Here is a 24315-nt window from a genome sequence, read left to right on the forward strand (position 1 = left end):
TCAAAAAATACACAATGTGGAATACTCATCTACATACACTGCCCTTAATTTTTGTCCCTGGGCATATGAAGTGCAGGAGAGCGTATGTTAAGAATTCGTTTGCAACTTACATCTACCATGCGTAATGCTCTGAAACCTAAACGGATGGGGTTTTTAATGCTAAAAATCCTACTAAAGAATCATAAAATAGTTTGGGTAGGAAGGGACTTTCAAAGGTCTTCTAGTCCAGCTCCCCTGCAACAAGCAGGAATCATTCTGTTAATGAACTTCCCAAATACTCTAAGTACCAGAACTTACCCAATAATAATCCAATCCCAATACTTCCACAGTTCAAAAGAAGTAAAATTAGTCCCAACATAATCAATCTGCCCCCTCAGTACCACAAGTCTTCATTTCTAACACTACTGAAGCAGCTCTGTAATTTAAAATATACACCTTATTAATTACTATAATGAAAACCAAAGAGTTCTCAATGTAATAAAAAAAATATTTATTTCAATTTTACATAGAAAAAAGTCAAACCAGCTGAACAATTATTCATACCAACAATTTTTGTGAATATTTAATGACAAGTATTTCTAACCTCACTTTACAAAAACAAGTGCTATTAAAATTGTAATCAGGTTTTTGATTTTATTTAAGTATGTTTTTCTCAACTGACTAGTGGCTCATCCAGGGGTTTTAAATCATTAAAAATAACAGTTTAACAGACACAGTAAATTACACTGAAACTTTTGACCAGAGCATTAAAAGGTTAGTCTGAGGAACCAATGCTGCTTCCTCCTCATTTGCATCGAATTATTACCCACTGAGAAAAATATGCAAACTGTATGGAGTTTTTTTATTACTTATTTTTATAAAAGTTACCCTACTATAAAAGTATCTGCTGGTTTATTCTATGGCTACTGCATATATACAAAAACAACCAAGCCCAAGAAAAGAATAAAAATTAGCATTCTTTATGTGCTAAGTGGCTTAGAATCTGCCAGAAAGCACTTTGCATAGTATTAACAATGTTCTTACACTACCTGAATGAAATACCCGAAGTCACACTACAGTCGTGTCTTTTGGCTCTCAGAATCTTGAACCAGAGCTTGTGTTGGCATAAAAATCCACAATACATATAAAAAGGATGGTAAAAAGGAGAATGACACAGGAGAGAGAACAGTTTGTGCATTTTTAAATAAACAAACACTTCACCTACAGACATTAGTTATGAACAAGAAAGGGTACTCTTTAAATAAAGAGCATAGTAAAAAACTTGGTTTCAGGATTTTTTCTTTATGAAAAATACAGCAGTTATTTACATTCAAACTGTAACTCCATAAAGCACAGGTTGGTGATGGCATGTACCTGAAAATAAACCATTATATTGCTCATCCTAATGCTCTAAATCAGTGCTGATGAAGAAATTCCAACAGGTCTGTGCCAAAAGCCAGTAATCTAATTATTCTTGTGCAATCACACATCTTCAGGACTGAAAATAGTTATGGAGGAGAGTCCCTAATTCCAGAAGAATTTCTTCTCTTATGAGAAATAAAATGTCTGGGCAATAGCAATTTTTCACACTCATACTAGAACAGAAAGCCTTTAGGTTCATTTGTTAACATTACTGAGAAGGCAGATGTGCCACAAGCAGGACAGCCACTGTGTGACAACCAGCAACTGGAGGGTCTGTCCAAAGTGACAGCTGAGCTCTCTGGTTTCCTATCAACTACTCTAAAGTTGAATAAAGAGAGTCTTTTACAAAATGAGAAATTCAAGGTAGCCTATTTAGACAAGATCTCCACAAGTCTTCAGACTGTTAGTACTGCTATTGGACATAGTGACATACATATAAAGAAATAAAACTTTTAAGGCTGCATGAACATAGACACAATACAACTTCCAAGCTTTCTTAAATCAGGGAAATAGATGCTTTGAAAAAGTCTAAGCTACTAAATAAATATATTCTTTGCCTGGCATACACACTTCCCTTTCCATAAAACTCCTAACAAATTATTTTAACTTTGTAAAAGGAAGCTTTTTTTTTTGATTTAAAACAAATATTTAGAAAGGCTCTATTTTTCTTAAATATTAAAAATAATTAAGAAATTTAGGAAATCATAAGTAGTTACAACCCTGTTTTATCAGGTACAGACCCTATATAAAATGGCATGTTTTGAGGAAGACTGCAACATTAAAGGTTGTATTAAATACTTCCTCAGGGTGAGGATAGTTGCAACTAGTTTTCACCCAGTTTGGAAGACTGATAAAAAGCTTAAGCATAAACTCACATGATCCAGCTGTTGTCAAAGCAATCTTTTCAAGTGACATGTCACATGCCAATCCCAAAACCAGTTGGTCATCATAAACACAGAAAAGTTCATAAGGAAAAATTGCATAGTTTTAAAGTTATATAGAAAATTTGATGGTTTTTTGTCTGTGATGCATGAAGAAAAGGTGTTGTCTGAGAATACCAGCAGTCAAAAAGCCAAGATTGAAGCTACACAAAAGAAGACAGCATGGTTAAACCACAGTTTTCTTGCAGATTTAAGGTGCATTATGATGGAGACAGACAAAGATCACATTTTGTTTCCTATCTCACATTTTTTATGCAAGCTCCACAAAATCCTCTGCAGTTTTGCAAATAGTAGTAAAAAAGAAAAGGAAGATTACAAATGAATCTGCAGATTACAAATTAATCCACAAATAATTTGGTAACTCTGAAGAGCACTTTGCAACTACATCAACACCTGCCAACTTCATCGTCTCTCAAACCTACGAAGCCTTTGCCGCCTTATTTCCTCTTCTGAATGCTGGTTAGGTGGAAACGAAAACCCATAGGGTCGCCGCTCATTATTATATGTTGCTCCACCAAAATCTACAAGACATAACAAAAAACAAACGTTATGTTGTTCTGTAATATGAAGAAAATGCACATTTATTCTGAAGCACAAAGCATTAAAACACAAGAGAAAACAGGGAGTTGAATATTTCCAGTTTCGATGGTTTCAGGGCAATCACAACTTCCAGCAACTGCTCTGACAGTGGAAAAAAAATACCCCGAACAAACAAAAAAAACTCAAACAAAAAACCCAAACCACCATCAAAATCCCCACCCCCACCCTTCAAAACAAAAAACCCCAAACCAACAAACCACATCTAACAAGTATTAATCTGTTAGTTCATATTTTTCACAACCCTACTTTATACTGCAAATGTTAAATTGTTGAACTAGCTAAATAACCTCTATATTTACTTTTCACAAAATAAGCTTTTGGTTTGGCTTTTAGTATTGGAGTCCAACATGTGCTGACCCATACCAGATGCACATACAACTCCCATCCTTAGTTGGCAGCAAGCAATTTCAGAAATAAACTATATGTGGCTCCTCAGAGAGAACTGTAGGCAAATTAAAGTGAGAAGAAATAGCACATCAAGATCAAACGTTCTCTTCCCTGGCACCCCAAGAGAAGACAAGAACAGGGTATTTCAGTAGCTCTTCACAATTCACATCAAGTCACTGAGCAAAGAAACGATAAAGATTATGGTTACACATCTGCTCAACTGAAGGGCTCTGGGAAACAACACTGTGTCTGCCTTCTAAGCATAGATACACTGTTAAGGACAAGCAAATTAGCTTTAAAGATAATACAACAGCCTTTGTAAATTCCAGTACTTTTTAAATTTTCACCTCTGGATCTCATTTAAATTAGCAAAAGTGAATATGGAAAACAAAGAGTAAGTCATGTACTATTATGTTTGTTTTCAAGATGAACTTCAAATACAGCTGTATCCTGCACCAGAAATCGTACCAAACACAGAAGGTCTGTTTACATCGCATTAAGTCAGGAAGTCAAAGTTATGAAGAGGCACTGTTAGTGTCCTGGGTTCAGCAGTAGCAGTCACTTTTTCTCCTTCTTAGTAGCTGTTGCAGCACTGTGTTTTTGACTTTTGGCCTGGGAACAAAGCTGATAACAGTGATGTTTAGACTGACCAAGGACTTTGTGAGCCTCATGCTCTGCCAGGGAGGAGGGGGGGCCGGGAGGAAGCAGGGACAGGACACCTGACCCAAACTAACCAAAGAGGTATTCCATACCACAGCACGTCATGCCAGGGGATGTAACTGGGAGCTACCCGGAAGGGCTGGATCACTGCAGGGTGGGGGTGAGGTACCGGTCGGTGAGCAGTTGTATTCTCTTCCTTGTTATTTCCTTTATCATTATTATTATTGGTGGTAGCAGTAGTGATTTGTGTTATACCTTAGTTATTAAACTGTTCTTATCTCAACCCGTGGGAGTTGCATTCTTTTGATTCTCCTCCCCGTCCCTCCAGAAGCGGAGGGAAGAAAGGGGGGGGGGAAGTGGACTCCGTGGCTCTGATTTACGGCCTGGGCTTAAACCATGACAGTTAGTTTCTGATTCAATTACAAAGGCATTTTAGCTTGTAGAGTACTCACCAATAAATGTATGATTTGGTGAAAATATTTAGAATATGTTCATAATAGTTTGTTTTGTTTACCAAAAAGTCAAATTCTTGGAAAATACTTCCAGAGACAGAACTACAGATGCTCAAACTCTGACAGGCAGCACTGTTAACATAAATTTTAGAAAATGAGATGCACTCATTTTTCCAATTCTCATTAACATACAGGAAATGAACTTAATTTATATCCCAGGATTTTATCTTCAGCTTCTTCCCGTGTCTCAACTTCCTAGAAATAATTTTGAAAAACATTTAAGCTGTTACTCTGCCTCTGAAAGCACTGTCATCATCTGACAAATGTTGTTCAAAGTATTACAGAAAGCCAACATGCACTGGAAGTCCCAGAGCTTGGCATGGGTCACATTAATGGCAATGCTTCTCAATTTCATGGGTTTTTTTTAAATACAAGGGCAATCTCCTTGTTTAAAAAATAAAAATAATTGGTTAATATAGTCTGCAGCATGAGCAGAATGGTTTCCTTAACAAAAAAAAATTAAGCTGAACTGAATATTCATTTACTACATTTATTTTCCCTCATTTTACTTTCTTATACATACAAGAAATTTTGTTTGAAAAGAAAAAAACTGAACACACAGGTTTTCTGTGTCCTACTGACCACAAGCTGAGAAAAACCATAGGATTACAGTGGTTTTTTTAAACCCAAAGATCGTTAATTTAGAAATTTAAAATACCCAATCGCTTCAAATTGGAAGACTCAATGCAAGGTAGACATCAGACCCTTTCATAATAGTGCAGAAATGTCTAATTAAAAGGCCTGAGAAAGCACAATAAATCTTTTGAAGTCAACATTAATGAATTGCAGGTACATCCTGGAACACAAATGAAGGTATCTGCACGTATTTATCTTACTCATCATCTAAGAGTAAGTAAAGAAATTGTTAAACAACACTGAATTCATTACAACATTCTCAATGATGTTTATGTTGTCATGACAAGAAAATTTATGACAAAAATCATTATGATTCTTAACTTTTTTATTTGTATGTAATACCTGGGATGAATAAATGGAAAGGAGAATCAGCAAGTTAAGGGTTTTTCATAGTATTATTTATATATAATATCAATATTAATATAGTGTTAAAAAGCCTAATCTTTCTTTATATTGACTTTGATGGGTAGACTTTGAATACAATATTAGCAATAGCTGAAAGATAGAAATTTTTATATACGAATCGTAATTTAATCATGACCCTGACTGCACAAAGGCTGCATCATACAGGGTCAATACTGCAGTGTAAAGCTGAAGTTATTTCTTTTTTTTTTAATCATCATAATTAAGAAAAAATTTGCATTTTTAAAAATTCTTTTCTGTAGTGACATTTTCAATCAAATATCGAGGTTTCTCATGAAAACATTTATTTTTCTATATAGCATAATTGGTTAGTTTTTATTTAAGAAATCAGATACCACTTTTACAGTTAAAACAAATACTTGCAGAGTCTCCATAAAATACGCTCAACACTTCAAATATAAGATGTACTTTAATAATCACTAGAAATAGAATGAGATGCTGTAAATAGACATAAAATACTATTTTATGTTGACCCAAAAATAAAAGACTGACAATGTATTTCGAAAAGATTTATGTTCAAAAGAAGACATTACTTTACATCAAACAATAGTGAGGAATGAAGTTGGCCGAATATGAAGGCTTAAATGCATGGGGTTTTTTTATATATATATATATTTGTATATATATTTTTATTTTTTTAATTATCCTGTTACCCAAAATAGCCCCTTGACACTTTTTTAATTACAGCAAAAATATTTATGAATTAGCACCTTTACCTAACCAACACCTGGACTTCTGTGCAAGAAACATCAGCAAAAAACTTTCAAGACTAATGGATTTTAAGATGGTATTTGAAGTATTTCAAAACCTGCCGTAACACTGGATGACAGATAAAACCAAATAATATAGTACAAAAAAGTTAGAACACTACACTAACCCTTACATGGCATATTTTAAAATTAATTTTATTGTGAACTAGAACTGCGCTCTGTGAATACAGAAGACCAAGACCCTCCACACCTTCCCTGTCACTCTGTGGGGCTTTTTGTTACTGCAGTTTACAATTATAGGACTTTAGAGCAAAACATGATGCCTATAATTGCCACTGGTTTAACTAAACCTGCATTAGTGCAATACAGATACAACTTTAATAACCATAAACATTTTCCTTCACATGTTAAGTAAATATGCCTAAAATACTGCAGCTATATGTTACAGCACATTACTCTGAACCTACAGTCCTTCTACAGGCATAACGTATTATGCACTAAGCACTGGTTCAAAGTTTACTCAGTATATCAAAACTTCGAATTTCATTACTCACAGACACACAGTCTGAAAAGGAGGTGACAACACTGATTGTCCTCACTTTTTAACATTTATTTTCCCCACTATCAATAAGCAGCATCTCTCAGTTGAGAAAACTGAGAATGTTTTGCACTTGGAAAAGCAGTCACACACAACTCATCAGCTTGGACTGCCAGTGCTGACACTGAGTGCATTTGCCTATCCTCACTTCTCAGTCTTCCTTCAGCACTTCATCTACATCAAGATTTACATGGGGAGCTGCTTGTACAGTAACCATTAAATCAATTTTGGACAGATGATTGTGAAACTGTTTATGCTGACCCATGAGACCATTTTTACTAGGTAAAAAACACCAAAACCAACACAGATTTTCAGATTGTTACTGATATTTGCACCCCTTCTCTTGGATTAAAACAATACAGAAAAAGAAAGAATACTGAGCAGATGTCTTCTCAACTCAAAGGATACTATTAACATGGGGAATCCCTCAATAAACTAGAGTTTGTCATATTCTTTCGGTTCCAGTCAAGTTCCAAGTTTTGGAATCAAGTTACTGGCATGTTCAACACAGCCATTTAAAAAATGCAACTGCCCAATCTGATAAGGCAGAAAGAAAAATGTATTTTTATATAAGACTATCAGCCATACCTTATAGGAGAGTGGAGACTTTGCACTGGAAAATCTGCATCCATTAATTATTCTTCTGGTTCTTAAGAAAAACTTCTGGTTTATAACTTAAGTTCTATTACCTGATTTATTTTTTTAATAAACAGAGTTTCACACTTGAAGCACTATTTTGAAAGATCTAATCATCTTGTAGTGGAAAACAAAGAAGCTAGAGAGCATTACATGCTGAGTTGCTTTAAGCAGTTCAGGGATGCTTGAGGAACAATACAAATAATACAACTTAAAACCCATGCAGATCCATTTGTTTTAGTAAAGGATGCTCAAGATGACAGCTGCAACTGGGCCACCTTTCTCTTCTCCTTCGAGAAATGAAACAAGAGGACACAATATTAAATTCACACATTTAACTGTGTGCATAAGACTCCATCAGCAAGCAAGAAAGTGATTACATAATGACATCTTGGAGCCTTACACTATATCTTGGCAGGGAGGCAGCCAGAAGTGGATGGGTGCTCCTGCCAGGTCCAGGGACATCGCTGGCTCACCCAGCAGCTGGCACTGGAGCTGCACAGGCCACCATGGAAATAAGGACAACCTTCAGCCTACAAAGTATTCTGCACTGTAAGCAGAAATAGGGTTATTTTGAAACAGATGGGGTCTAGAGAAACTGCTGCAATGAAAACTATGGAGTTGTTTATTATCTGGTTTGAAACCTAGGGATTATTTGCCAGCATCTAACAGTTTCTCTGTCACATTGGGTTCTGTCAAGAGGAAAGCAAAGTGAAAGCCACTGGAACACAGATACTTTTTTCCTTTACTAAACCAGCCCTGAATTCAGAACTTGCTATACTGCATATAGTGCTTTGCAGCGGAATGTCTGTCCCAACAACTGCATAACCAACATCTTGTGTTTACAAGTTTGAGAGTTTACAGGTCATGGAAGGAGGGGCTGGCCACTCGGGAGGAATGTAAGGCTGCTGCTAGAGGATGTAGGAAGGCAGCTAGGATGGCTAAGGCCTCCTTAGAATTAAATCTGGCCAGAGGGGTCAAGGACAACAGAAAGAGCTTTTTCAAATACATAGCTGATAAAACTAACACCAGAGGCAAGGTTGGCCCACTGGTGAACGGGATGGGTGCCCTGGTGACAGAAGATACAGAGATGGCAGAGTTATTGAATGCCTTCTTTGTCTCTGTCTACTCTGCTGGAGGCAGTCCTGAAGAGCCCTGTACTCCTGAGACCTCAGATGAAGTCAGGTCACTGGAGCGGTTTGCCTTAGTCGATGAGGAATGGGTTAGGGACCAGTTGAGCAATCTGGACATCCATAAATCCATGGGTCCAGTTGGGATGCACCCATGGGTGCTGAGGGAACTGGCGGAAGTCATTGCTGGACCACTCTCACTCATCTTTACCAAGTCTTGGGAAACGGGAGAGGTGCCTGAGGACTGGAGGAAAGCAAATGTCACTCCAGTCTTCAAAAAGGGCAAGAAGGAGGACCCGGGTAACTATAGACCGGTCAGCCTCACCTCCATCCCTGGGAAAGTGATGGAACACCTTATCCTTGGTGCCATCTTAAGGCATGTCAAGGATAAGAGGGTTATGAGGGGCAGTCAACATGGCTTTACCAAGGGGAAGTCATGCTTGACCAACCTCCTAGCCTTTTATGAGGAAATAACATTGTGGATGGATGATGGCAGAGCGGTGGACGTAGTCTACCTTGACTTCAGCAAAGCATTTGACACAGTCTCCCACAGCATCCTCATAGCTAAATTGAGGAAGTGTGGTCTGGATGATCAGGTAGTGAGGTGGACTGCAAACTGGCTGAAGGAGAGAAGCCAGAGAGTTGTAGTCTATGGGGCAGAGTCTAGTTGGAGGCCTGTATCTAGTGGAGTGCCTCAAGGGTCAGTACTGGGACCAGTATTATTTAATATATTCATCAATGATTTAGATGAGGGAATTGAGTGTACTGTCAGCAAGTTTGCTGATGACACTAAGCTGGGAGGAGTGGCTGACACGCCAGAAGGCTGTGCTGCCATCCAGCGAGACCTGGACAGGCTGGAGAGTTGGGCAGGGAGAAACTTGGTGAAATATAACAAGGGAAAGTGTAGAGTCCTGCATCTGGGGAGGAACAACCCCAGGTTCCAATATAGGTTGGGGAACGACCTGTTAGAGAGTAGTGTAGGGGAGAGGGACCTGGGGGTCCTAGTGGACGGCAGGATGACTATGAGCCAACACTGTGCCCTTGTGGCCAGGAAGGCCAATGGCATCCTGGGGTGTATTAGAAGGGGGTGGGCAGTAGGTCGAGAGAGGTCCTCCTCCCCCTCTACTCTGCCCTGGTGAGACCGCATCTGGAATATTGTGTCCAGTTCTGGGCCCCTCAGTTCAAGAAGGACAGGGAACTGCTGGAGAGAGTCCAGCGCAGGGCGACGAAGATGATGAAGGGAGTGGAGCATCTCCCTTATGAGGAAAGGCTGAGGGAGCTGGGTCTCTATAGTTTGGAGAAGAGGAGACTGCGGGGGGACCTTATTAGTGTATATAAATATATAAAGGGGGAGTGTCACGAGGATGGAGCCAGGCTCTTCTCCGTGGCAAACAATGATAGGACAAGGGGTAATGGGTACAAACTGGAACACAAGAGGTTCCACTTAAACTTGAGAAGAAACTTCTTCTCAGTGAGGGTGACAGAACACTGGAACAGGCTGCCCAGGGGGGTTGTGGAGTCTCCTTCTCTGGAGACATTCAAAACCTGCCTGGACACATTCCTATGTAACCTTATCTAGGTGTTCCTGCTCTGGCAGGGGGATTGGACTAGATGATCTTTTGAGGTCCCTTCCAATCTCTAACATACTGTGATACTGTGATCTTAACCCTGAAGCCGAACAACTAACACATGCTATCTTCTATGCAAGAATACTCTAAGTTTTGCCTATCTTTTTATCAAATACAATTTGTCTACTGTTTTTCTCATTTTAGGCAGCTGCAACACCACACTATCACACCTGGACACACACAGCACATTCTTTGAGGCTTTTCACTGTAACATTGAAAAGCTCATAACCCCCTGCGTCAGATCAGCACTTCAAATACTAAAATGCTGTCAACCTGATGCATGATCTAGAAGAGCAGACAGGAAGAGATGAAAAAACCCTAACATTGTTAGCAACATCACTTAGAATATTTTTTGGTGGAAATGGCAAGCCTCCAAATGTAAAGGGAAGTATTAGTTTTTCTTATCAGTAGATACCAAGAAAAGAAAACCCAAGCCCCAGAATCGAAGGCAACTTCTGTGCCGCTAAGACAGCACTCAGGTAAAGGGGCATATTTGACATCACTGGAATTAGAAGTCCTAGCTACATGAGTCTAAAATATAATTCAGAACTTCTCTTTTGAATACGACATGTGAACCTCCATCCAAACTTCACTGCAAATGCAAACAGACCACTCCACAAAGCAGCACATGGATTTCACAGAAACACCGGAGAGACTGATCTATCTGTGGCACCACACGCCTTGCTCGACAGCAAAGCAAAGCTTATTGAGACAGATGGCAGTGCAAGTGAGCCATCCATTTAGTCTTCACCTATACACCACCCTCTAATCATCAAGATCAGAGGTAAGGCCAATTTGAAACACGACATTCTGTCAGTGCAATAATACCGTATAACATCTGTGAAGTGTGTGGTTTTTGCTTCCCTGCACGAAATTCAACTTAAGAAAGAAAAAAAATCAGCTGATCATCTTACAGGGTGAGTCACACAGACAAAAATCTCCACATGGGTTTTAAGTTCTGCTTGTAGTTCAAGCCACAGAAGTGTTACATCAAACACACTCACTTGATTTTTCCTCCTCTCTGAAATAATGGCCTTAGTTTTAGATTAGATAATAGGATTTGCACAACAGTTTCTGTAAGCTTCAGGAATAATCTATCAAGCTACCAAACTGTGAAAGTCTGACCGGCAGAATGTGCAATTAGGCGCTTGATAAATACTGATGTTGCTAGATAAAAGAACATAAGTGTAAGAAATACGTAGTGATGGTATGACACAGCAGGGTGCCTGTATTTCTTTTGCATGCTGCCTTTAGTTGTGTTAAAAGAAGAACCTAGAATATTTCAGTTGACTAGCTTACAGTTTTCAGCATCATGATCCTCCTGGTACTAGTGAATGTGTTACCCATACAAACACCAAACTACACAAACACTTCCATACCCATGCAAAGGACAAACTTCTCATTTCCAAACCCCTCTTACTTTTGTAGAAAATAATCATATAAATAACTGTTGTGGAAGATAAGTACAGACAAATGGTAATCTCTTTTTAACTCAGTGAGCCATCATATAGCTAACTAAAACTCAGAGAGCTCTGATCTAACAGAAAAGACTTGTCTGTTCCAAGAGGAGAGCCCTTAACAGATGCCTCAGATATAATAATTTAATGTACAAGTGTACACACAGATAATAGTGGCTTGATTTTCCCAGCCTTGGAAAGGTGTGAATGACAGGAAGCGTAGCCTTAGCACAGCCAAGGTTCAGGAAAGATATGGACCTGTTGGACAGGGTCCAGAAGAGGCCCACAGAAATGGATCAGAAGGCTGAAGCACCTCTCCTATAAGGAAAGGCTGAGAGAGTTTGATCTGTTCAACCTGGAGAAGACTCTGGGGACACCTTATTGCAGCCTTTCAGTACTTAGGAGGGGCCTATAAGAAAGATGGGAAGACTTTTCAGCAGGGTCTGTTGTGATAGGATGAGTGGTGATGATTTTAATATAAAAGAGGAAAGATTCAGGCTGGACATGAAGATTTTTTCATAGTGAGGGTGCTAAAATACTGGCACAGGTTGCCCAGAGAGATGGCAGATGCATCATCCCTGGAGATATTCAAGGCCAGGCTGGATGTGATTTTGGGCAACCCGATCTAGTTGAAGATATCCCTGCTCACTGCAGGGGGGTTGGACAAGACTTTTGAAGGTCCCTTCCAACCCAAATCATTCTATGATTTATAATATTAATAAATATATTATAATTCACAGCAAGATCACTGTAGGATTTCCTCTTCTTTTTCTGGAAATTGTGTTTTCTGCAGCCAGCAAAATGCTCAAAGACTGTTAGTTTGGGTACTTGCAAATGGGACAGTTAGGATCATCTCATGCAGATGTTACCATTTTACCCAGCTCAATAGCTTCACTGCATCTTCTATATTATCGTGTCTGATTATACAACAGTGTCAGCATCTGTACCTATGTTGTTGTTAAAGGAGTAAGAAATGCTGTATTCGTTAGCCTAAGAGGTCACAGACCCATCAACCTTTTCCAATCTTTTTTCTAGGAACTGTTTCAAGTCTAAAGATAGATCACCAAAACGAGGATGGCTGTTCAGCCCCTTCAAACCTTTTTCTAGTAAATATAGACAGTATAAACCATCTGAGTCTCTACCCTTAGGTAACCTTCTTGTGGCTCACAAAGAGGAGGCTATTTTCCTCCCCCTGAAATGAAGAGAATGGAAATACGAAAAAACGTGTGGGAAGATGACTACATATGGAATACTTCAGTACAGACCTCTCAGGAAAAAAATCTGTTTATGTCCTTTGGGGGGTCCCAGAATGGCATTCCTCAGGAAACAGATTAAGATAGATAAAATTGGTAAGATTTATATTATTTATCGATCCTATTTAGCACTGGTGGTTTGAAAATATTTAATCGCATGTCATAACAACATAGAACACTCGCCTGGCTTTCATTGACACCAGTTTTATATAATGTATTTCTTCTATAAATAGTATGCTCTGCTAGCTCATATAATAGCAGGATATAATTAAAGTTCACAAACTATTCTTCAGCATGCTACAGATTACATACTATGTATCACATTGCCTTATCTGTGGTATACACCTGATTTACCTTACTTTTTAATACAAAATACCAATATTTACTGTTCTATTTAAGAACGCTTAGGCATTTTCTCAGTTTTTATAAACATCTAAACATGTATTTTTAATGCATAATCAGATATTTTTGATGCATATGGAACTGGAAGTAGTAAACTGGAGGGCACAGAGAACCTAGAGTCAAATGCACAGTGTGCTGTCTTAAGGTGAGCTTAAGCAGCCACCTTCTGATTTATTGAGTTGGACAGAGAATCCTAAGGAAAGGAAGTGCACATGCAACATCATCTTTCCTCCTCTCCTACTTTAGAAGGACTAGGAGGCTTCCAGAAAGAGTTGAGGCAAACAAAACACTTTTATGTTGCACTAGAACCCAGACAGGAACTACAACTGGAAAAAAACCTATAAAATAGCAAATCTTTGATTCTCTCATCTTTCTCTCTGCAAAATACAGACATGCTATACAGCCTGAAAGATTTTGCTTTTAGCACAGATGCAACTGGATTGTTAGATAAGCAAGTGAGATCAACCTTGAACACAGAGTCTCTCTCCCCTGTTTTTAAAAGAGGATTATTTTAATCATGCCTCAAAATCTCATATTTGTGGTACCAATATCAACAAAATAACAGACTCTTGTTGAAGTAACAAAAGTTGTTAGAAGCACATTGGTAACATCTTTAGAGACTATCAGTAACTGCCTCAGAATACGCAACAAGTTAACTGCACACTCAGATTGTGCATTTGAAACAAATAATCAGCACTACAATGCAGAAATAAGAGGATATAGACCACTGCTGGACTTGACGCCCTCCAGAAAAGAGCTAAGGAAATTAGCTTTGTAGCTACCTCCAGCTACCATTTAGCTGGATGCTAAAAATACTACAGGAGAGATGATGTAATATAATCTCGCTTTCATTTCCCAACCGTGTAATAATTATCCAGCTCTTAGCTCTCCTACACAGGCTAAACTCACTATTAAATTTAAAATGGTTGATACATAAAACCTAATATATCTTTCATTCCCAAGTACTTAAACGCATTTGCTAAGCAACTCAAAAAAACCCCTTGACATACATAGACTACTTAACCTATCTTTAGGTTAAAAAATAGACATCTGTTCCTCTTCAGAGTAGTAAGAAAGCTAAGAATAACTTCAGTTACAAGAAGAAATTCAGGTAGGCTGTGTATTTATCATAATCTAGAAGAAGTCTTTTGTTCAGCTGCAAATAGCAAGGTATCTTTTTCCTTGTTTCTTTAATTTATGTTCATCTATTTCAAACATCTGCAGTATGTCCTTCACTGAAAAATCTGGAATTGGAGACCTCATATTATTCCATACTCTTCTTTATGCAGCTTCTTTCCTTGGTTGGTTTGTTAGTGCATATTCACTAATGTTTAGACATATTTTCCAATTTCATCCCACAAATCATATTTAGACATTTGTTACTTGATAAAATTACTTAAATTACTTATTTTGCTATTCACATAACCTGTATTTTCTTCTCTGAAACTGTTTTTACAGTAAGCTGCATAGAAGAAGTAAAGAATATCAGCAAAAATACAGTGAAGTAAAGCACTAAAAATGAGATCTAAGGGAGTACAGCAAGAACAAAACAGGATAATCAGTTACACAAAATAGAACTGAAAAGGCTGAAAGCTTCTCTGGCAAAAAGAATGCAAATTAAATCTCATTACCCCTACAGAATTGCTTAGAACTTTGAAGTCATGCACAAGTTATGTCCTTACTAGTGTATTTATAATCTATTAAAAAAACTGAACTAAAATAACAAGAATTAAACACTATGTGCTAATGGGTCTCAGTAGCTCTAAAAATCCCAAATACCATCAGGATCAGAAATAATTTTGGCAAATTATTTAATTACAAACATGAAGTTCTCTATTAAATAAAGGCACATGGGCTTTGTTTTTCTCTTTAAAACTGTTATTAAAGGTATCCTGGAACCTAACTGTATTTTTTCAACTAAATTCTAATCTTCATCCAAACATTGCTTCATATGAAGTTTAAAAAAAGTACTAAATAAATGCGTTATCCATTCTTTAAAGCATTATCAGCCATAGCAATGTGTCAAAAATTGACTAAATGAAAAGGGTCATATCTGACTGTTCTTAAGCTTTCTAAATGTAACTAACTGCATTAGTAAAACTTCTTGAGATAATGAAAGTAAGACTTCTTGATCAGAGCTGGCTCATGTCTAACCAGCTTTCAGGGGACGCTGAGCTTGCTCGCAATGTCTACAACATTGCACAGGCATATCAGATTCAATGTGAAGGAAAATTTCCCAATGTATTTCTTTTGAGCATAATCCTAAATCCTACTGCTGCAATCTGACAGCAACAGGGAATCTATGTAAAGCTTAAAATTATTAGATTTATTTTAAAATGTCAGCTAGAGACTCCAAGTAGAAAACAAAGGATAGAAGGGAAGCAAACCAGAACACAGCTTTCAGAACACAAGGATGCAAGCATTATTTTGGACAACATATAATATGGAAATGTTATTTTTATATATCTATTGTTTTATTGAAGCTACTAGAAATTACTGATTTATTCAGTCAGACATTCAGAAAAAGGTTCAGAATGTCTGGTTTAAGAGGTTTAAGAGACTCCCACGGAATAAAGTGTCTATAGACTAAAGCCAATGATAAAACAAGAGTTAAAATAGTAAATAATGGGCAAATCTATGGTTATGAATGAATGTTCACTGACCTTAGTTTACCTCTAAAAGCATCCCCAGACCAAGTTTGTTAGCATGCATAAAAACATATAAAATCACATTTTGGGGAAAAAACAAAAACAAACAGACAAAAAACCAAACCAAAACAAAAAAGAACAAAACCAAACAACCGACAAACCAAACAAAAAAACCCAAACAACAAACACACAAAATCAAACCGTCCCCGCCTCCCCCCCAAAACCACCACAGATTTTCCCTTACTGCATTTCTGCATGCCTAACAAAGATACACAACAACAAAGAAAACCTCAAACAATATCCATTTCCCAATGCCAAGACTAAAACCCAGACGGATGGACAGAAACACCAATGCAGACTGGAGTCACTCCACAGCAACTCCCACTTTCTCTGGAGTAGAAGACAGTGCTTTCATGTAGCACACACACAGCTCCTTCTAATTAATACCCACAGCTGTTAAGTAGAACTGCCTGTTCTCCAGCACGTGACCCTGTCAAACCCTCTGTGAAAGGAATAACATTTGTTTCTTTAAGGAAAAAGTTCAAGTTACTGAGCAGTATTAAAAAAAAAACAAAAACAAACAAACAAAAAAAAAAAACCAAAAAAAAAAAAAAAACACCAAAAAAAACCAACAAAAAAACCCCACCAAACAAAACTGAAAAGAAATAAAATACTAGAAGTCCAGAGGCCACTGAACCCAGTGGAGAGACTCCCATTTGTATCACTGAGTCCTGGGTAAAATCCACAAGAACAGCCTCTACCTCCACTCGCAAATCATGCTTTTATAATAGATGTAGTGTGAATGCAAGAAAAACATCTCAAGCTACAGCCAAAGATTTAACTATTTCTTTAATAACATATTTTCTTCCTATTTTAATTGTCTTCAGCAGTTCAAACTTTGGCAAGAAGGAAATCATCCAAAAGATAGCTGCATTGACAGTACCTTCAGAAGCACTTACCTAGGAAGTCACAGGGAGAAAAAAAAAAAAAAAAGAAAAAAAAAAAAAAGAAACCAGCATTCTGTACGCATTTTAGCTGAATAAATATCTTATGTCAGTACTATAAACCTTTTTATTGCAAATAAAATCATTAATTAACTCTTCTCTCAAAATCTTTTGTAGCAATAATCAGAACCTAAGAACAGTTAGGACACTGTCAGCCTATTGCCAAAGACCAAAGGAAGTTAACCTTTCAGGCAGTGATTCCAAAAATACCCAATATACTACCAAGCATTTGATAGAAAGAATGAAAGATGTGCTGCACTGCAAAAGACAGCCAGCACATCCAGAATGTTAAATACTGAATACAACAATCTCAGCATAGTGCTATAATCCAGGGCAAATCAGAAGCAAACACCAGGACAAAACACAAGCAAAACAGCCTTGAAAGGCCTGCTGGTTTAGGGTGTCGAGCTGAATCTGAAATTATGTTCTCCATGTACTAGTATCACAATGCTTCGATATTTTCTATTTTCATAATTTTTCACTTTAATTGTAACTTCAAACATGTTATCACTCACATGGAATATTGCCCTACTTTTAATTATTGTCTGTCTTTTTATCCCTCTAACAACTTGGGAATGCTGCAGCCACGGAAGCCCAAATCCTCAGGCATTATTGTATACCGCAACAGACAGGACTTTTTCAGGAAAGGCGCATTACAGAAATAGGGAACACAGTCTCATTCATTTGCATAACCAACTTTTAAGTACATTGGACCATAACCCAGTTTCTGTTAATAATATTTTAACAGAACATAGCTCTTCCAATTTACCAAAAAAACTGCTGAACTTTTTCCCTTCTGTATGTAGTGGTCGTTGAAAGGCAGGAAGAAAAGGATGCATAGGAAAGTAGAAAAGGCAAATAAAAAAACCCTCAAACTACTGAGGTCCACATTAGCAGTTTGCACATTTTCTAGTGTGGATTCATCCATCAAAGGCATTCTTACGTTCATACATTCTCCTCCAGACATTGGAAGGAATGCCCTCCACACACTGCTCCTGAAAGGAAATCATGCCTCTCCGGGTCTGTATGGACTCACATGTAATAATAAGCCTAAAGACAGAAGAAATGAAGAAAAAAGTGTAGCATTCAGGACAAGAGGAAGACACAGTGAAAATAAAAGGAGAAACTGATTTCCCCAGTTCCAATTCTGTGGAAGCCTTTACACAATTTAAAACTTTTGAATACACTATCAACATTGAACAAAACTATTGAGTACCCCTGTACCCCTGCGTCTCTTCTCAAACCAAGTACAATTGGTCCTAAACAGCATTATCTGCACTTTAGTATCTGAGCCAAACTAGCACTGCTTGAAAACTAAACAACACAGTCCCCAAGCCCCTCACCAAAATACACAAAATTTAAGACATAAGTGAATCCTACATCAACTACTATTTTTGTGAAGAGACAGAAATATATTGCTATACATTTGTTACTCATTTATAATAGAACTCACGCTATCCTTGTTGCAAGTGGTCTGTTACTTATACTAAGCATTTGTTGAAAAATTTTCTGACTTAATATTCTGGAGATTTGCCTGAAGAAAGCACTCGTGATCAGGACCACAGAGCACAGCTGCAAATTTAGAAAGATATTCAGAACAAGAGCTCTACTCAGGGGTGAAAACATTTTTCCAAAAAGCCTTAAGAATCAGATGCAAGTCCTAGCATATGACTTTATGAAATGTATTTTAATCTGACATCATGCACTGCATATTTGAGCATATAATCTATTTCAAGACACTTCTACAGAAAATCATTATAGTCAAATGCAATGACTGGCATTCCTACAATTGCAGAAAGGAAAAAACCAATACAGATTGGAAAAAGAATTGAATTATACATCATTTCTCTATAGTCTTATCATGTAAGTTTCATTTTTATTACAACCTTCCATGGATTTGGCAGATTTCATAGACTACTAATTGAAAGTCCAGTCTCAGTAGAAGATAACATAAGTGGGAACCTTCAAAATTTCAAAGAACAGATAATCCAGATGCCTAGGTATTTCATATCTATAAATGGACCTATGACTAGCCCATCCTTGGCCATCTAAGAAACTATGAGTGGATGGGTTTTTTTTTTGTTTTGTTTTAAATTAAAAGTAGAGAAACGCATTTATAGACAGTTTCATAAAATATAAGAGAAATAACTATATATGTGTACTTACAGGTATTTCTCTTTAATCACAAACTATAAAGACTACCACCTACACGCTAAGAAAAAAAACTTAGTCTCAAGAAAAAGAGGAAAACTCCTTTGTGCAGACATGATCTTGCATGGAATTCTTAACATTATTGAGACTGAAAGACAGACACAAGTTCCACTCTGAAGAAATACCAACACCCACCATAAGAAAAATCCAAATCCACATCCTACACTAATCAAGATATCTTTTCTGAACAGAACAGCAAGTGAACAATAGATAAGAGATACTGCATACTCCCTATACTGGGGTTACTTTAAGGATGACTGCTAATACTAGCAAAAAAAGATATAAACTAACCCAAAACCTAATATACTACACAAAAATTACACCTATATATTTTAACTTCACAGGAAAACCATATATCTTAAAAATCAAATCCAAAATTATTTCCCTGGCTTAAAGGGGAGAATTATTGTAATTTGTAACCAACACAGAAATATGAGACTAAGAATGCTAAGAATTACATTAAACAAAACAAACCAAACAAAAAACCATCACAGAACAAAAAACCAAAACCAACCAAACAAACAAAACCCACACACCCCCACAAAGCATTTTTGGAAAAAAAGAATAATGCTGTTTAAAAGATTCTTGATTGAGTATCTGAATATCTTTGACTGTCTAAAACTGGGAGTGGAAAGAACATAAATAACAGTTAGTTTTCCTAAATGGACCTAAATCATTATGACAGTTTGACAGTATTAAAACTAATGCCTACATAAATCTCAAACATACCTAGAAATTTCTTTTGTTGCATTAGATGCTATTATTATAAATTTTCCAGATAGAGCACAAAAATAGAACTGCAGTTCAAAAAAGCCTGAATGTGGAATAAACAGATATGCAGTGCCCTTATAGTGGGTTTAGACAGTCCATATATGAGATTATACAAGAATAACTACTGATCTTAAATTTGATGCATATCTTAATACATATTAGCTTTCAGTTGTGAACAACTGAACCCAGGGAATTCTGTATTATGCCACTGATTGTCTTAACAGCTTAGCAGGACACTAACACAGTAACTTATAGAAATGGATCAACATTCCAAATCCATAATGGTACATTTTTGTGGCCTATAAACTGTAATAAATGCATTTGTCCAACAAAGGAGTGAGTGGGGGAATTAAGTCAAAATTACAATGGTACTTTTTTGTCCAAGCTACAAGGCAACTGTGATAGTTTAAATGTCATAGTTGGGTAAAAAAGGAAAATATTATTAAAAAGCAAAAGAGCACCCTAAATTTTGTTTGTGATACCTGCTTTTTATATCAATTTATTCATCTATTATTTTATGTATTTTTTTATTCATGTTAAATACCTGTTTCATCATCCATGTAATAGCAAGCAACTGTGAATAGCATGCTTTAGGGAAGAATGTTTCACTTTCAAAGGACAGTGCTCATTCAAACTGATTATTTCTGAAACTAACCAACAGGGAAGAGTATCTTAATTACTCATTAGGTACAGTAAATTTCATCTCATCCTTTGTGCCACTAAACCAGGTATGATCAATTACATGCTCTATACTGCTCTCTTTGTGAAATAAGGTACCTGCCTATAGGTAAGATTAACCTTTAAGCAGTTTGCTTAAGGAAATATTTCAAGAGTACAGCTCTAAAGTCTTATCCAAACTAAAGTGCTCCAGCAGGTAGGAAAGGTGCAAAATGAAAGCACTCCTGTGCAATCACTGATAACATCTCTATATATTTGACCACAAACTATATTGGAAGCAATATACAACGATACATTTTCCCACTTAACTTACCTGAGGCTTAAAAGCTCTTAACACTGAAAACAGACACTACTATAAGTGTTATGAAAAGCTGATGTCACAAATTGAAGGTAAAAATGGGACTTGGTATGTCACATTTATCAGTGAGATATACTTAGAGATGCTATTTAAATTCTATCTCATTCGCCAAATGAATGTATATATTGCTTCTTAAGAGTCAAAAATTCATCTTTGTCCAAAAACAATAAGCAGACAAAAATTACTTACCTGTAGTGATGTTGATTATGTAAGGTTGCAAATGAAAGCTGCAGTAGTTCCACACTAATACATGAAAGCCTTTAAAGGGTATACTATGTAGTTATTTGTCATTGCTATTTGTATTTTGTTTCCTTGATAGTTTCAAAAATACCAAAAGCATGGCTTATTCTTGCAGATAACATTTCAAAACTCTTACTGTTAAAAGCTTTGAAAAATTTTTCTCAATGTTAAAAACTATGTAAAATGTCGTGTATAAAATTACAGTAAAATAAAAAGTACCCTTACAATAAAGCTCATTTTAGACACACTCCTTCCCAAAATCACACAGGATTACATATCAATATGACTTTGTTTATTTTTAAATATTCCTAAGACCATGGACAGTAACTCATTATTTTCTATTGACAAACAGGATGGACTCAATGCTGCCTGATTGGTTTATTTGAAAGCTAAGATTCTCACTAGCTTCTTAAGTACAGTTTGATTGAAATGGGACTGCTCAGACTGCAACCTTTTCCAGAACAAATAAACTACAGTAATAATCTTGCTGTAGGAATTATTTTTTATGTTTCTAGCTTCACAGTGTTGAGGGACAGGTAGAAAGAACTATGTTAAAAGAACAGAGGTGAATGCAAAAAATAAGATAAAGGAAAAAAATAATTTCCTCTCTCTTCCCCCCCAAAAAAAAAAAGTCTGTACTTCTGCCTCCCAGGTTACTCTTACAATAGATGTGAACTTAATAAAGCAAAAAGCTGTATTTACTTTAAAAAAATATATGTTAATGAATTTCTCAAGCTGGAAAAGCCTTTTCCTATTCACAATCTTACTTCATCTGCTGACTTTTTAAAACCATCTTCCAGATAACAAGACATTATTTGTACTAAAAAATACGATCACAAAAGGTGTGACAGTAAAAGTGATGATTTGTCAAGATACTCATTTCATATTTTGTCTCTTATTTCTCCGACAGCCGTAACACTGGTGTACATGAAACTTCTGAGTGGAGATTTATGAATGGTGCTCCACATTTTAAGGGTTGTTGTTACAAGTGGAGGCTTCTGTATCTTTTTCCAAATCAGTCAATACTTCCTTGCACCCAGGAAGATAGAGTACCAAGATTATGAAAGACGAGGATGACATTGATGAAATATTGTCAGGTTATTACTATTAAGATGTTGCAGCTTCACCAAGTTTAAAAGAAATCTGGATTTCTTACGTTAAGGAGCACATAAAGCCTTTGGCTGAATTTCCAGAATCCATATTGACACACAACAGATTAAAGAGGAAGCAATGTTTGATATGAAAAACTATCTCAATTCCACACAGCATATGGTATGTTCATTTCTGTCCTTTATCACTTCAATACTAAAATTTTGCATAATTGTATGATGTACATTTTGCACAAGATGATTTAATAATGTGCCACCGGTCCTATTAAACAGGATTTTTCCCTCAAGTCTTGAAGTTTTCAGAAACTGAAAAACAGATTCTACGAAGTATTTGTTCCCTTGCATTGTAAGTGCACTTGCATTATAAAAAGATAAAATATATCCTAATGAATGTATTTTATACCAATTTAATTAATACTTTTCAGTTAAAAACAAAGGCCATTTTTATTTTTAAGCATTACTATGGGGTTTTTTTATTATTATTTTAGGTCTTTCAGCTAGCTAGAACATAAGCTTCCCTTATGGTAGAAAAAGAGTGTGAAGAGTAAGAAATGAGTACAGTGCTTGTCAATTAAATTTCTATGTAAGCAAAAACGTACATACAAAGTTTAAATACTGGCAACATCAGGTTTTCTATTATACAACTTCGCGCTACTTTTTAGAGTATTGCAAGATTTTTTTTTTGGCACAGCAACTTAGTTTAAGTTCTTGGTTTGGTTTTTTTTGTTTGTTTTTTTAATAAAAGCATTTATTTTACTACAACAGTAGCAAGATAAAGAAACAGTACGCAAATATGAATAAATGCAATTATACAAAGAGAATGATACTGCATCCTCACATTGCATTCTTCAAAAATTCTACCAGGAAAATTCATCTGTTTCCAAAGGTTTGTCCAAAATAACAAAAATAATGAGCAATCCATCTTCCCTTCCCCCCCTGTATGAATCATAACATAAAATGCAATAAAATTCCTACCTCTTTCAGTAAGACTGTTTAGCACTGCCCTTTCAAGCTGCTCTTCTTCAGTAAGCCCACCTGTATAATCATAGTAGTTCCTTGTTCCATACTGATAACTTGAATAGCCATAATAGTCTGTAAAATGAATACAAAATAAAGCAAATAAACTGCTGCTACTCAGTAGGATAGTGTGGAATCAGGTATCGCCTTTATGTTATCTTTCTTCTACAGATTATTTTAACTTGTAAAAGAAAAAAATACTAGGATTCAATTACTTGTGCAATATATACCATGAAGCAATTTCTAATTTACAAAGCCAGACCTTGGTAATAGGAGAGAGAAAAACAACAATAAAAAGATGCATGAAGCATCTTATTTTTTTCTAATTGTGTCATAGAACTGTTATTAGTAACAAGTTTCACATAGAAATCAAAAGAAACTTTTCATCAGCTCCTTTTAACATGCAATTGTCACTACTAGGACAACCTATTCATGTCACTAGAACAGCAACAACAGATAGATTTCAGGCCTTTTTCCACCTGCCTCCCCCTTTCCCCCAGTATCCATAAATAATGTCATCATAAATTCAAATAACGTTTGGACCTAGAAAACAAGTGAGAAAAGATTCCCACAAGTTTTTGCAGTAATATATACAGCTAACATGGTGCTACTGCATAGCTACATCTGCCCTGGAAAAAACCCACCACACTGTAGATCTCATCTAATGTCACAATCACTCTAAGTTTCCCACCCGGCTGACACCCAGAATTTCTGGCCATTTACCAAGTTTGTAAAAACCAAACACAACCCATAATACACTCAAACACACAGGATTTAAAAGAATTAAAAAAAAAATACTTAGCTAGAGAATTGAGCAAGGCTTTCTTCCTTTTAACACAACCTGATCTTGCCTAGGCACAGAAAATCTAAACTGAGAAAAACTAAGGAGAGAAGTTCCATTTTTC

General features: G+C 36.5%; 1 protein-coding gene across 7 annotated transcripts in view; it reads right to left on the reverse strand.

Moving 5' to 3' along the window:
* Positions 1 to 473: 473 nt before the first annotated feature.
* The window catches only part of RHBDD1 (rhomboid domain containing 1), a 51211-nt gene continuing 27369 nt past the window's right edge, over positions 474 to 24315 (reverse strand). For all 7 annotated transcript variants that reach the window (XM_080623128.1, XM_080623126.1, XM_080623125.1 and 4 more), the window contains 2 exons: positions 23369 to 23485; positions 474 to 2863 (listed from right to left, as the gene is read on the reverse strand). In XM_080623128.1, the coding sequence (XP_080479254.1) occupies positions 2745 to 2863; positions 23369 to 23485 (236 nt within the window). In that variant the 3' untranslated portion in view covers positions 474 to 2744. The remainder of the gene's footprint in view (positions 2864 to 23368; positions 23486 to 24315) is intronic.

This window comes from Psittacula echo (genome assembly GCF_963264785.1).
Source record: "Psittacula echo genome assembly, chromosome: 7".
Lineage (NCBI taxonomy): Eukaryota > Metazoa > Chordata > Aves > Psittaciformes > Psittacidae > Psittacula > Psittacula echo.